This window comes from Myxocyprinus asiaticus, chromosome 12 (genome assembly GCF_019703515.2).
Source record: "Myxocyprinus asiaticus isolate MX2 ecotype Aquarium Trade chromosome 12, UBuf_Myxa_2, whole genome shotgun sequence".
Lineage (NCBI taxonomy): Eukaryota > Metazoa > Chordata > Actinopteri > Cypriniformes > Catostomidae > Myxocyprinus > Myxocyprinus asiaticus.
The window spans coordinates 48,392,358-48,404,469 of NC_059355.1; the positions used below are offsets into that span (position 1 = coordinate 48,392,358).

At 37.9% G+C, this 12,112-nt stretch overlaps 1 protein-coding gene across 3 annotated transcripts; it reads left to right on the forward strand.

Moving 5' to 3' along the window:
• Positions 1–701: 701 nt before the first annotated feature.
• On the forward strand, positions 702–11,757 carry LOC127449559 (nuclear receptor coactivator 5-like). Of its 3 annotated transcripts, XM_051713070.1 has the most exons (11): positions 702–828; positions 3,218–3,483; positions 3,702–3,809; positions 4,921–4,978; positions 6,304–6,513; positions 6,698–6,810; positions 7,038–7,167; positions 7,279–7,478; positions 9,987–10,191; positions 10,602–10,687; positions 10,895–11,757. In XM_051713070.1, exons 2-11 carry the CDS (start codon positions 3,321–3,323, stop codon positions 11,470–11,472), a joined length of 1,851 nt encoding a protein of 616 aa, XP_051569030.1. In that variant the 5' UTR covers positions 702–828; positions 3,218–3,320; the 3' UTR covers positions 11,473–11,757. The 3 variants fall into 3 exon arrangements, with proteins under 3 accessions (XP_051569030.1, XP_051569032.1, XP_051569033.1); XM_051713072.1 differs by lacking the exon at positions 3,702–3,809; XM_051713073.1 differs by lacking the exons at positions 3,218–3,483; positions 3,702–3,809.
• The last annotated feature ends 355 nt before the right edge of the window (positions 11,758–12,112 follow it).

A 12,112-nucleotide genomic window follows, 5' to 3' on the forward strand; every position in this document is an offset into this window, starting at 1 on the left:
AAATTCACATTTGAAGCATGACTGTGTGTAATTTATTTTTGTAGAGTAAAACTTACAAGTATCTTAAAGGTGCACTCAATAATTTTTTCCTCATTTAAAAAGTTTTACTTCAAAATAAATTAATTTTAACTCAGAAACATTTTAGTCTGAAGCTGTTTTATTCTACATGGAGAGGGCCCCCCTCCTGGGGGAGGCCATGTTTGAATCACATGACCAGCCGAATACTTCTCGCTTAATCTCAGTAACCACCTTGTTATTGGACACATTCACTCATGGATTAAATTAATCATGGCTCACTGTGAATAGAGAATTTCTACAATTACATCAGTAACTGAAAAATATTGCATTCGAATGATGCTGCATCCACACCGCTAGGTATCAGTGTCAGTCCAAGACGATGTGAACAAAAACTTAATGAGTGAACCTTTAAAGAAATGTTTATCACAGACCTTTTTTTTCTCATTCATCCAAAACTGGCATTATTAAAAACCCTCATTAATAAATATAAACACTATGTTACTATTATAATATGGTTTATTATATTTTATTATTTTACCATTATGAGTGAGTGAGTTAGCATATCAGGAAACAAGCTTTTTTTTTTTTTTGTTTGTTTTTTTTACCTCACTAAGGTTTTTAAGTTTTAATGGGACTTTTATTTTGAAATAAATGGCTCCTCCCACACACTGTTTCAAAGCAACTCGTAGTTCCGCACAGGATCGAGTAAGATTGCGGCTGTTCTGCAGCGCGAGACTTTCGCTTCAGTTATTCGGAAAACAGGACGGTGCAAAAATAATCGTGGATCTTTTCCAGTGTCCCATGGTAACGGTAAGAGTTTGCTTCGATGATCCGACAAATCTCCTCTTGCAATTTTAAATTATGCTGCGTGTATATTTATAAGTGTACTCTAACTGGCTAGCTAATGGCCTAGTAGTGAAATCGAAGATACTTTTAATTTTAACGGATTTAAGTCGCGATGTGTAAAGTTATCTTGCTTAGATTAATACAATACAAATGTCGATGCCCCAAACTCGAACTCGCTTCGCCGCGTGAAATCATCGCACGCAGCAGCTGAATTCAGAGTGTAATTACTGCGGCGTTATGGCGCAACATGGCGCGTGTTCGAATCACTGACTGGACAAAGCCTGCGCGGTTTCTCAGAGCAGCTGTACAGTGAAACGAATAATACACAATATGCATTTCTCATATTGTGAATGTGTCTATTTGTCGTGTGCAGTAACATTTGAGCATTTTTTTAAACAATCTTGTCGCCGTGTGGCGTCACTGTTCGGTCACAAAATGGCTGGCGGCTTGTTGCGGTGCTGGCGGGGCTTTGTGCAGTTGCATTGGAAAGTTAACATTAGTTTCTTAGTGTTTAGCACGTCCTATTTTACGTTAATGTACGTTTAATATACAATGCACAATATTAACTTTTCCTAATGTCATATTCAGTATTTTGTTGTTCTATTAAACTGACCTTTTATACCTTTTGTATCACTTATGTACTAGCATACGCAATTATGCTAATTATAAGTAATTAGATCATGATTATATAATTGTAATAAGTAGATATACTTATTACAATTACATAATCATGATCTAATTACTTATAATTAGCATAATTGCGTATGCTAGTACAGTATAATTTCTTGCAATACAAAATCTTGATTCTAAACCACTGTTTTTCACTCCCCAGGGTCAGAATTTGTGGACTTTTTGATATATATATATATATATATTAGGTAGTGCCATTGCAAATGGACAGAAATGGTCAGCTGTGCTGTAGTATTACCTATAGAAACTCAATGGCTGTTTCGAGATGTATTAAAATCTCTTAATTTTCTCGGATGACCAGGCCTAAGTGGGCTGCAAAGTCTACAGCAGCTGATTAGATAAAAATAAAATAAAAAATAGGGTCAAGAGTAACTGCGTCTGTTTCGTTGGAATGGCCGTAGTGTCATGTATCGAAATAGTGAATCAATACACTTTCAATGCTCAATTTTTATAGCAAACTCTTAAAGACCCCTCAGGACACACCATGAGTCGTGATGGGCAACATTTTTATTTACTGCATATGGTTCATAATTTTTCAAGCATCTTTGGACCTCAGCAAATCTGCATCTCAGTATTTAGATTTATACGTGGAATACATCACCATATATTGGATCGGTATTGTAGCCTGAACTACGCATGTCTGTACTCGGGTTCTTTTCATCTATAACAAACAAATAAGATGCCTTTAATTAGCTTTCATCCATTATTCAATGACAAACAATCATTCCTAAAGATGATTGGCATGGTCCGGGGAAATGGATAAGGAAATTTTGGGGAGCATTTTCTTTTATCCCCATAAACCTTAACCACTCTTTCAGGTGTATGTGGTTTGCAGCAATCAAAAGTGTTATCTTTTTCTTCAGCAAAAATATTTTGAGTACAGATTTTCACTGAATCGCTACGACTATTATGAGATACACTGGACTATTTCGCTTAAGGAATTTAGACCCATAAAGATGTCTTTAAAATCCTTAAGACTCAAGTTGTACAAATGAAGGTATCTCCTGACCTCACACATTCGCGCTTGACAGGCACATCCACTGTTTTTGTTACCACCTTCGTCTCATGTTGTTCATTGGCATTTTCATCATCTTTTTGCATTTCTTCACAAAAGCACGGTCCAACGTTGAGTGGTGCCACCTTGTGGACCCACTAATTACTACAAATAATTCCTGCCGCATGCGTATACTGCACGGTTCGAAAAATCAGACCGCACACATAGTATTCGGGCACTCTGCTGACGACGAAATTTACGGCGCTTGCTCTCTACGTATATGCTTGCCGTTCACGCACAGTATAAAAAAAAAGTATACTTTGGGTTTTAAGATGGAGTCATGTGCAGCTTGGAAAAACCTTGGATTATGATTAGGTTCTCACTAAGCCAAAAAACAATTACAATTTAAATGTTTTTTTTTTGTTTTTTTTTTTACAATTTAGTGTAGCTAAATGACCAATACGTACAATGTTCTCCTTTTACTTCAGCTATCAGGTAGAAAACGGCACATGTAATCTGAACTGAGTAAAGAAATTCTATCTGTTGTAAAGCTTCAAGTTTGTCTTTTAAAGTTTTTGAACGACTGCTGCAGTGTTTAGTTATTTTGTCCAGACATTTTACCTTTGGAATTTCTCTTTTCTTCCATGTTGATGCATCGTCAATTTCCAGATCTTGGGGGAAAATTAGCTAATCTGCAAAATAGTGTTGTATCTAAAATCAACTGCAAGCGTTCCTTGAAAACGTGCCGCTGAACCCTAAAGCTTGTAGAGGCATGTCGCACAGAAGAAGCCGGAGTAATTCACCACCTTCGTACGGCACCAACAGCAATGATCCCCGTGACCTGGAACGAAGGATTTTTGTCGGAAATTTGCCCACTGCACACATGGCGAAGAAGGACATGGAGGATCTGTTCAGGCCCTATGGCAAAATACAGGGTTAGTAGCGTATTTGACTACAAAGAGTAATACAGAGGTTTCGTAAAATTACGAAGTAAAGTGTTTCGGTGCTGCCATAATTTTTGTCTACAGTTCTTCAGACTTTGGTCTAAAGAATTTATCACGCTTTTGAGAAAGAAAGGGATACTTAGGCCAAAAATCCACCAACGAAACCGCATTTTCGTGCATAAAACGGAAATGATTGTTCCTTTTTGCAGCCTTGTCCCTGTTTCGTGGGTATGGATTTGTGCAGTTTGAACGAGTGGAAGATGCTGAGGCCGCTAAAGCTGGACATAACGGTCGAATTTATAGAGGTTATAAACTAGGTAAGGTCTGATACAGTGCTTGAACACAGAATTTTGGCCTATTTACATCACCAAATATTTTCTCAAATTTAACTTGAGAAACAGCTTGTATCATTTCGATGTTATTTATTGATAATTACAATTAATGTAATATCCAGTCCAAATAAGTGTAATATCTAATCTTAATATCCAAATGTGGTGAATCTCTTTGAACCAAACATCAGAGGTGATAAATGCCTCGTTTTTCATTCCCCTCAGCATTTTGCGTGTGTCTTTGTGGTTGTGTATATGGGGAGTTTAAATAGAAGTTAAATCAAATGGCGCTTTCCCCAAATCAGATACAAATTGGCTTTTTTTTTTTTAAGCAATGAAGCCACAAATACGATGTTCTCCCACCTCACTTGTTAAATATCTCAAGACAAAAAAAATCTCAATTTTTACATTTATTGTAGTTGACACTACTTGCTTCAAGCTTAATCTCTCAGCCTGGTTTTGTACCAGTTATTGTTCGATAAATGATCAAACTTTTTATTTTATGGAAATGTAACATCACTAGTTGACCCTGTTACCCATTCTGCTTTTTTTCAATTTGATCAATGTTAGTGTTTTTGTCTAATGTAATTTTTATTGCTGTAAAATAATAATTGTACAAATCAGGGTTTTAAGCTCTTTTGTACCACATTTTTGTAATAAATAGAAAATACAATGGCTCATATACTATTTAGTTTGACCTCCTGAGGTAGACAAATATTTTTTTGAAAGTTTGACTTAATTTTTGAATGTTATTTTATTTTCAAGCCCCATTTTCTGCCATATTCATGCAAATTGCCAATTATTGTTTGTAGGATAGGACAAACTTAAGAGGTTTTAAATAGTTATTCAAGTTGGGGAATCTCAACAATTTACATAATGGAGCACAGGTAGACAACCTTTATTGGTTTCTTTAATGTAGGCCAGCATTTACTTTTCCAACCACTGTTGATGTAATTTGGAAATAGGCCTACTTATCGAGACAAAACGTTTATTTTGCACAAGTCGCAGAATGTTGCTTGAGCCCCTGAGTAAAAACGGGTTTGGTTCTGAAATATTTCGTCTATTGTTATGTTGAACGTTTGGATTGGTTTATTTTCAGATGTAAATATGGCGGCGGAGAGAAGGCAGAATAAACCCAGGTCGAGCCCTCCACGCAGGTAAAGTATTGCTGGGATTCTTGGTAATGAAGATGACCTCAGTCGAACATTCCTGTAAAAGTTTTTTCCCTCAACAGTGGAATACATCCAAATGGCTAGAGTAAGGTTCTATCGTTTTCTGCTTTGCGGAATCGGCTGAATTCGCTTATTTTAGTTGTGTCAGAATGAACTGAAATAAAGTTGAAAGGGTAATTTGAGTGCATTTCGCTTGGTGTGTCTGTCTCTAAATGGTGTGTTACTCATTTTGTTCTTTTCAAAAGGTTTTCAAAATCGTCCACTCAAAGATCAATCACCACTTTCTGCTGAAGTCTTCTTGGACACATGTTAATGTATCTGAGGTTATACAGCGTTAACGCAAATTATTTCTTTCACTCAGGTGGGATGTAAAAATAAAATTTTAGTGTTCAAATCAACAATCAAAATTAATGGTCAGGAAATAAATAGTTTGATAAATGGATGTTATTTTTGGAGTGTTTTTCTCTCTGGTCCAATCATTGTAATTTTGTCAGTTTTAGAAGTCAAGCTCTAAGCGACAAATCATTTTATTGGCATGGAACAAAGTGCATAAAAAAAAAATCAAATGATGCTGTTAGGCTTGAAAGTGCAACATTGTACTACCAAATAAAATTTCGTAAAAATAAATCACCTCAAGCGCAATTAAGAAGAAACCTTTTTATCATGTGGAACCTGCTGTTCATTTTACGTTAATTCTTTGTCTATTGTTTCAAAAACTTAACGGAACTGAACTGGAATGACCATGTTAACTTTAAAAGGTGCTACGACCAACACTTAAGACCAGTTTTTGACAAACTTATCACTTAATAAATTGGCTGCCTGCTAATCTTCAGCATGTTTGCAATGACATTCATTTTGGAGTTTGCAACGACAAAGTTGCTTTTGTATAAGAAGTGACGTGAATTTTGCGACCAGGTAGGATCTTGTTCATTTGTATGGTCTTTGCCAACGGTGACACTCTGAAAATGTTTCACTGACGTAAGGGCCATTATCAATTTGGCTTACAAGGTGCGCGAAGCCTCTTAGTTACGCTTTTTTTTATTATAATGCAGAGGCAAAGGTTGTTTTTCTCCTGCCTTAAAAGTGTATTGGTTTTACAATGGCTTTGTTTGTTCATGGTGTCGTTTGTACCATATAACTAAAATAATGCAAAAATTGCTAAATTATCATTGAACTAAAATAACGTTAACTTAAGTGTTTGACGATACAATTTAGTCTCAATGTCTGAGTTTTCTAGTTATTTTGGGGCAAAAAGTGGGCTGTTTCTGTTTTTTTGGCATGTGTTGTCTAAGTTTTCGTTGTCTGTTTAGGCCCACCAGTGGTTACGGGGACAGTCGAGAGCCCCGTCCCCGCTCTCGTTCCCCGGTTGGGCGAGATTCTCGAGACCACCGTGAGGGGCGAGAGATAAGAGAGCCTAGTCGTGAGCAGCGACCCGGTCCACCTCGTGACCATGATGCTAGAGTCCCGGGTGATGAGCGATACAGGGGGTCAGAGAGCAGGGAGAAAGATCCTCACTACAGGTGTATAGGATTTACTGTGATTTTTAATATTTGGCCAACCACTTTACATCAAAGTTTATATTTATTGTTACAAAAAGAATGTTGAATTTTGTTCTTTATTTTGCAGTTTTGCATTCAACTCTTGATTTTGTTTGTTTTCCTTGGACAAAAGTTGAATCTAAACAACATTACTATGTTTTCACAGAGACGAGGGATATGACCGTTATTACCGCGGAGAGTACGACTATTATCGGAAAAAAGATGAGCCGTACACGGACCGCTACAGAGAACCCTGGAATGGCAGGAGAGAGCCAGAGGGTTTGTTTGAAGTTTACAACCATTCTAAAGCCACGATGTGTCCATTTATATTTTGAAGTTATTTGGGGAGCGCTTCATAAATTCTTGGCCCATTTTGTTGTTGACCTGTCTATCTAGTAAAGTTAGAGTTCTTGATGGCTCTTCGAAATGTGAAGTGGGTGATTCTCACCAAAAATGTTGTTATAAGTTCCAACGATGAGACCTGCTAAGTGTGTGTGAATTTGCAGACGAGCGCGTGCGTCCGGAAGAACGTAGGAGGAATGAACTGTATCGTCAATATTACGAAGAGCTTCAGAGGCGCTTTGATGCCGAGAGACCAGTGGACTGTTCCGTCATAGTCGTCAACAAGCTGCAGAAGTGAGTCTCTTAACTATCTTACTGGAAGTCCAAGTGCTGATGAAATTGGTTTAAACCAGAAATGTTAGTTACTTGACTGCAACAGTAAACGTGGTCTGTGTTTTTGCGCAGGGAATATGCCGAGACGGTGGGCAGAAAGGTTCGTGATCTGGGTATGGTGGTAGATCTCATCTTCCTCAATACAGAAGTGTCTTTAACTCAAGCTCTGGAGGATGTGAGTCGGGCTCGTACGCCCTTCGCCATCATTATCACCCAGCAGCACGAGGTGCATCGCTCCTGTACGGTCAACATCCTCTTTGGAACCCCACAAGGTATGTCTGTTTCAACAAAGAGTTTGATGATTGAAACTGATTCACTTGCCACATGCCTTTTTTTTTTTTTTTTTTTTTTTTTTTTCAAAAAGTGATTTTAGAAATGTCAAGTGTCTGTATTAAGCATTTAATCAATATTTTTTAAAAATTGGTGAAACCAAAAAATGACAGTTTTCAAAGGTATCGATACTCGTAATGGTGCATGAATGACAAAATTACCATTTCTACTAAGGCTTGGCTAATGCATGTGAAGTATGGTTGGGAACCAAAAATCATTTCCATTTTTAAATGCCGGAACCGTAGTATTTTTATGAATTTCTGTACATCAACAGGTTAAAGTCAGCTGATATTTAAACTGACCTTGTTTCCTTAGTCCACAAGAGGGCACATTGAATACATAAAACCATACAGCACTGTTATATTACTGCAAAGAACATTTCTGGCTGTTAAAAAAAGAACATTTCATTTTCAACTAATGTGCATAAAATAAAGTTTTAGTCGGTCCATATTCTCAAATGTTAAGTCAAAAGGAAAATGGGGGGGAAATACTTAAATAGGCAGTCCACATGGTGTTACACAGGCACTGATGCCACAGTATACTACCCCAGACACAAGCTATTATAACAGCGAAATACCACATTGTTTTTTATTCATTAGAGTGTATGTAATGAATAAAGAGAGCGCCCCCCGCCACCTCCAGAATCGGAAACATTTCACGACATTTCTCCCCCTTGTATGTCTCTACATATAGAGGAATGACAATAAAGCTCACTTGACTAGAGTAGCAATATTCACAGATAGCAGTGGTATTAAGCTGAACTCTGTGGTGAAGCGGCTCAGATTATGAGCACAGGTCAGGGGCTGTTCAAACAGACGAAACACAACAGACTTTAACCGAACGCGAGGATCACGAGACAAACATATCCAAGTTGAACATCTTTCCTGACAAAGCATTTAAACAACTCATTGCTTAATCTGAGAAATGCTTATAAGAGAGCAAGACGCAACTGCCTAGTATCTCCACCATCTGTAAGGGGCTGTTCACACCGAACGCTTTTGCAACCATCCATTTGTATTTCTATGTAAACGCGCGCTAGACGAACATCTTTGTTTTGCTCTGTTTTTGTTTATTCAGCTTCTCGTGCAGGTGCGCTGTTTTTTTCAGATGCTGTGTCTAATTAAAAAGAACTTTAAAAAGCATAGTGCAACAAATACAGTTGAACAGAACGCAGGTGTTTCAATATCTAGCCTTTTTTTTTAGCACAAGAATGTGATCGATCTGAAGTAGTCATCAGTTCTTGGCACACATCCAAAATTTGTGATAGCCTAGGCCTGTGTCACTTATTATAAAATTCATATTCTTATTCTGCTGTTGAAAGTAATCCAGAGCATGTAATGTTATAATTCACTAGTGATCTAGTAACAGCTACACCCTGTTTGATTGACAAGCGCCGTATGTGTGTGTGCTGAACATGCGCCTGTGTTCTGAAAATACTTGCGCTAATGCGCACCTGAATGGTCATTTCAGAATTCTTCCAAAATGCCCATCCAGAGTGCAGAGTAACTTTAGTAGCTATAAAAAGTATTAAAGTATTACAATCATACAGTGAAGAGCAGTAGTAGTTTTGTTTCATTTCATTCTGAATGTTTCCTTGAATACTTAAAACTGCTGTTAAAAACTTTTAAAGCTGTTAAAAAAAAAGCACTGACTTTTTTTGTTCTATTTTTAAGCTATTTCTATTCATTGCTGTTTTTTATTGTTATTCTATTACTGCCTGTTTGCTAGTCTTGAATAGTTACTTAAGAAATTGAAACCATTCATCCATAATTCACATAATATTTATTGTGTTTTTGAAACTGGTATTGAGAATCGTCAATTTTCACTTCTGACTTCTGAAATTTTGGTATTGTGATAATGTATAGCCTTTATTGTACATGGTAGATCTCATTCCATAGAATTGTGAGCATCCCTGCTGTTATGATGGTGATGGAGGCTTTCCTTTATTTGACTACCATATATAACATTAAATAATTATCATGACAATAGCCTCCTCCCCTACCCAGTGCACTTTACATTTCAAGTTCAAGGAAATCCACTGTTAAAAAGACAAGTTTATTTAAAAAGTGCAATAAATGCATGATGTTTCCAAGTCGGTGAGTAATCGTGTTAAATAATCTTGATCTCAACATTGACCAAAATAATCGTGATTGTTTTTTGCAATAATCGAGCAGCCCTACTCTAATGTAAAGCTACTAAGTTGTTACCATTGTGACTAAATTACATCACATATTAGCACATTTTATTTATTTTTTTAGCAAAAACTACTTGCGCCAAATCCAAAGTATATTTCGTCATTTTATGAAAATTTTCACATCTCAATTTAATTGACCGTCTCAGTGTTTCAGATTTGATGTATAGAAGTTACATACAGCACTTGACTCTTTGAATATACACCATTTAAGAAAACATATTGTACAAATGTTTTGATTTGTCCACTCATGTTGCAGAACACAGGAACATGCCAATACAGGATGCAATGGTGCTGGTGGCCAACAACTTTGACTCGTTTAAAGCCGAGCACCGCGCCAAAGAAAGAGACGAGATTGCCCGGAAGGCAGCGAAGATGGCCGATGATGTGTTAATGAGGGACCTTGACAGAGAGGGACACCCGGTCTCTGTCCTGACTGCAATCACTCTGCTGTCAGAGGGCAGGTGGGTCAACGTATACATTACCATTTTTCTATTAGAGAAGTGTTTGGTAATGTGACTGTAGAAATATGCACAACAATTATTATTCAAGAGATGTCATAAATTACTGCTTGGCTTAATTATATGATGGAGTTTGTAAATATTTTAATTCAGTGCTTCTTCATTCATTGTATACAGCCAGAGTAGTTTGGATGCCTTTTACAGCATTTCAAACCAATGAAACACAGTGGCACTGTTATAAATACGTTGTACAAAACTACTTCACAAAATGCGACACTAGAAAACCGAAAATGCACTGATCAGAATATTTATATTTTGGGGTACTATTGCTTTTTAAAATACAAATTCATAAATCTGTATGCTTGCTCATTCCGGCTGGGATTTATATGGTGGAATGTCTGTGCATCTCTCAGATTTATGACTCCAGAGGAGTTGGCGAGGCTTATTGACTATCTGAGAGACAAACGTGAACGTCTAGTTAGAGGCAGCACTGAACCTGGTGAGTGACCTGCAGCATTTGGAAGAGAGATGTACTTTTTTGGTACATTTAAGTGTATCAGACTAAATAATGCTTTATTGCAGGCGTTTTAAAATTTTTTATGTCAAGGACCACCAAATATGATGATTCTGCTTCTTAATAAATGTACTAAACACTGTTTACCTGTTAAACCTTACATTTCACTAATTTTTCCCCCCATCTCTCTAGGCACACACCCCTCAGTTGCCACTCATGAGGCTCCTCAGCCAACCCAGACTCTACCCGGTCTGGGCCAATCGACATATTCAAGTCTCTCCATGGATACTACTCACCTGCCCCCTGCACCCGCCCCTGCCTCGGCTGCCAACCAACAGCAGGAACTCCAGGCTAAAATCCTCAGCATGTTCAATAGCGGCACCGGTGCCACCTCAGCGGCCAGCACTGCTCCAGCACCCCAACCGCAGTCCTACACCTCCACCCTCGGCCCTCTAACCACTGGGCTCCAGTCCTCACTCGGCACCGGCATGCCCAAAATAGCCGCTGTCCAGCCTCAGGGCATGATGAACCCTCGCCCTACCCTGAGACCCCCTATGTATCGAATGCCGGGCCCGCCGAGGTCGTCGGCCACCTCGGGCACTGGGATTAACTTTGATAACCCCAGTGTGCAGAAAGCCCTTGATACGCTCATCCAGAGTGGGCCCATTAACCACTTGGTGAGTATGGGAGGTGTGGGGCAAGCACCCAGGCCCGGGCAGGGGATGGATCAGGGGCCACCATCCATGTCCCACTATTCTCGTCATTACTGAAATTAAATCTCACAAGGACCGACATTGCTCTGAATTATCATATTTTTTTCCCCATTGTCATTTATGATGATAAAAACCCTTGACGTGTGTTCTGTAAAGTCAGAGTTGAAGACAGTTTTCTGGTTTTACGGTTATGTTTTTCCTTTTTGTGTTAGATGGAAACCTTTATGGCGCGTGATTGTAATGCTGCATCTTTTGGAATTTGAATATTTCTGTTGTTTTATATAAAATTTGTTCATTGTATATACCAGCTAACTTCTGACTTAATAAATTCCTTTTTAGAAACCGATTGTCTCTGTTCAATGGAGCGTCAGGTCGGCACGAGATGGTTTACACCTTTCGAAGCAGGAGTGATACAATAAAGTTTTATCTTTTAAGTTTGTCTCAACCAGAGTTCACATGGCAATGCAAACAAGGAAATGTTTAAATTCTATTTTATATTATATTTAAACTCATAAAATATATTATATATACATATACACACACACACACACTGGGGGCCAAAATTTTGGAATAATGTATTGATTTTGCTGTTTCGGAAGGAAATTAGTACTTTAATTCACCAATGTGGCATTCAACTGATCACAAAGTGTAGTCGGGATATTACTGATGTGAAAAAACAGCACCATCACTGTTTGAA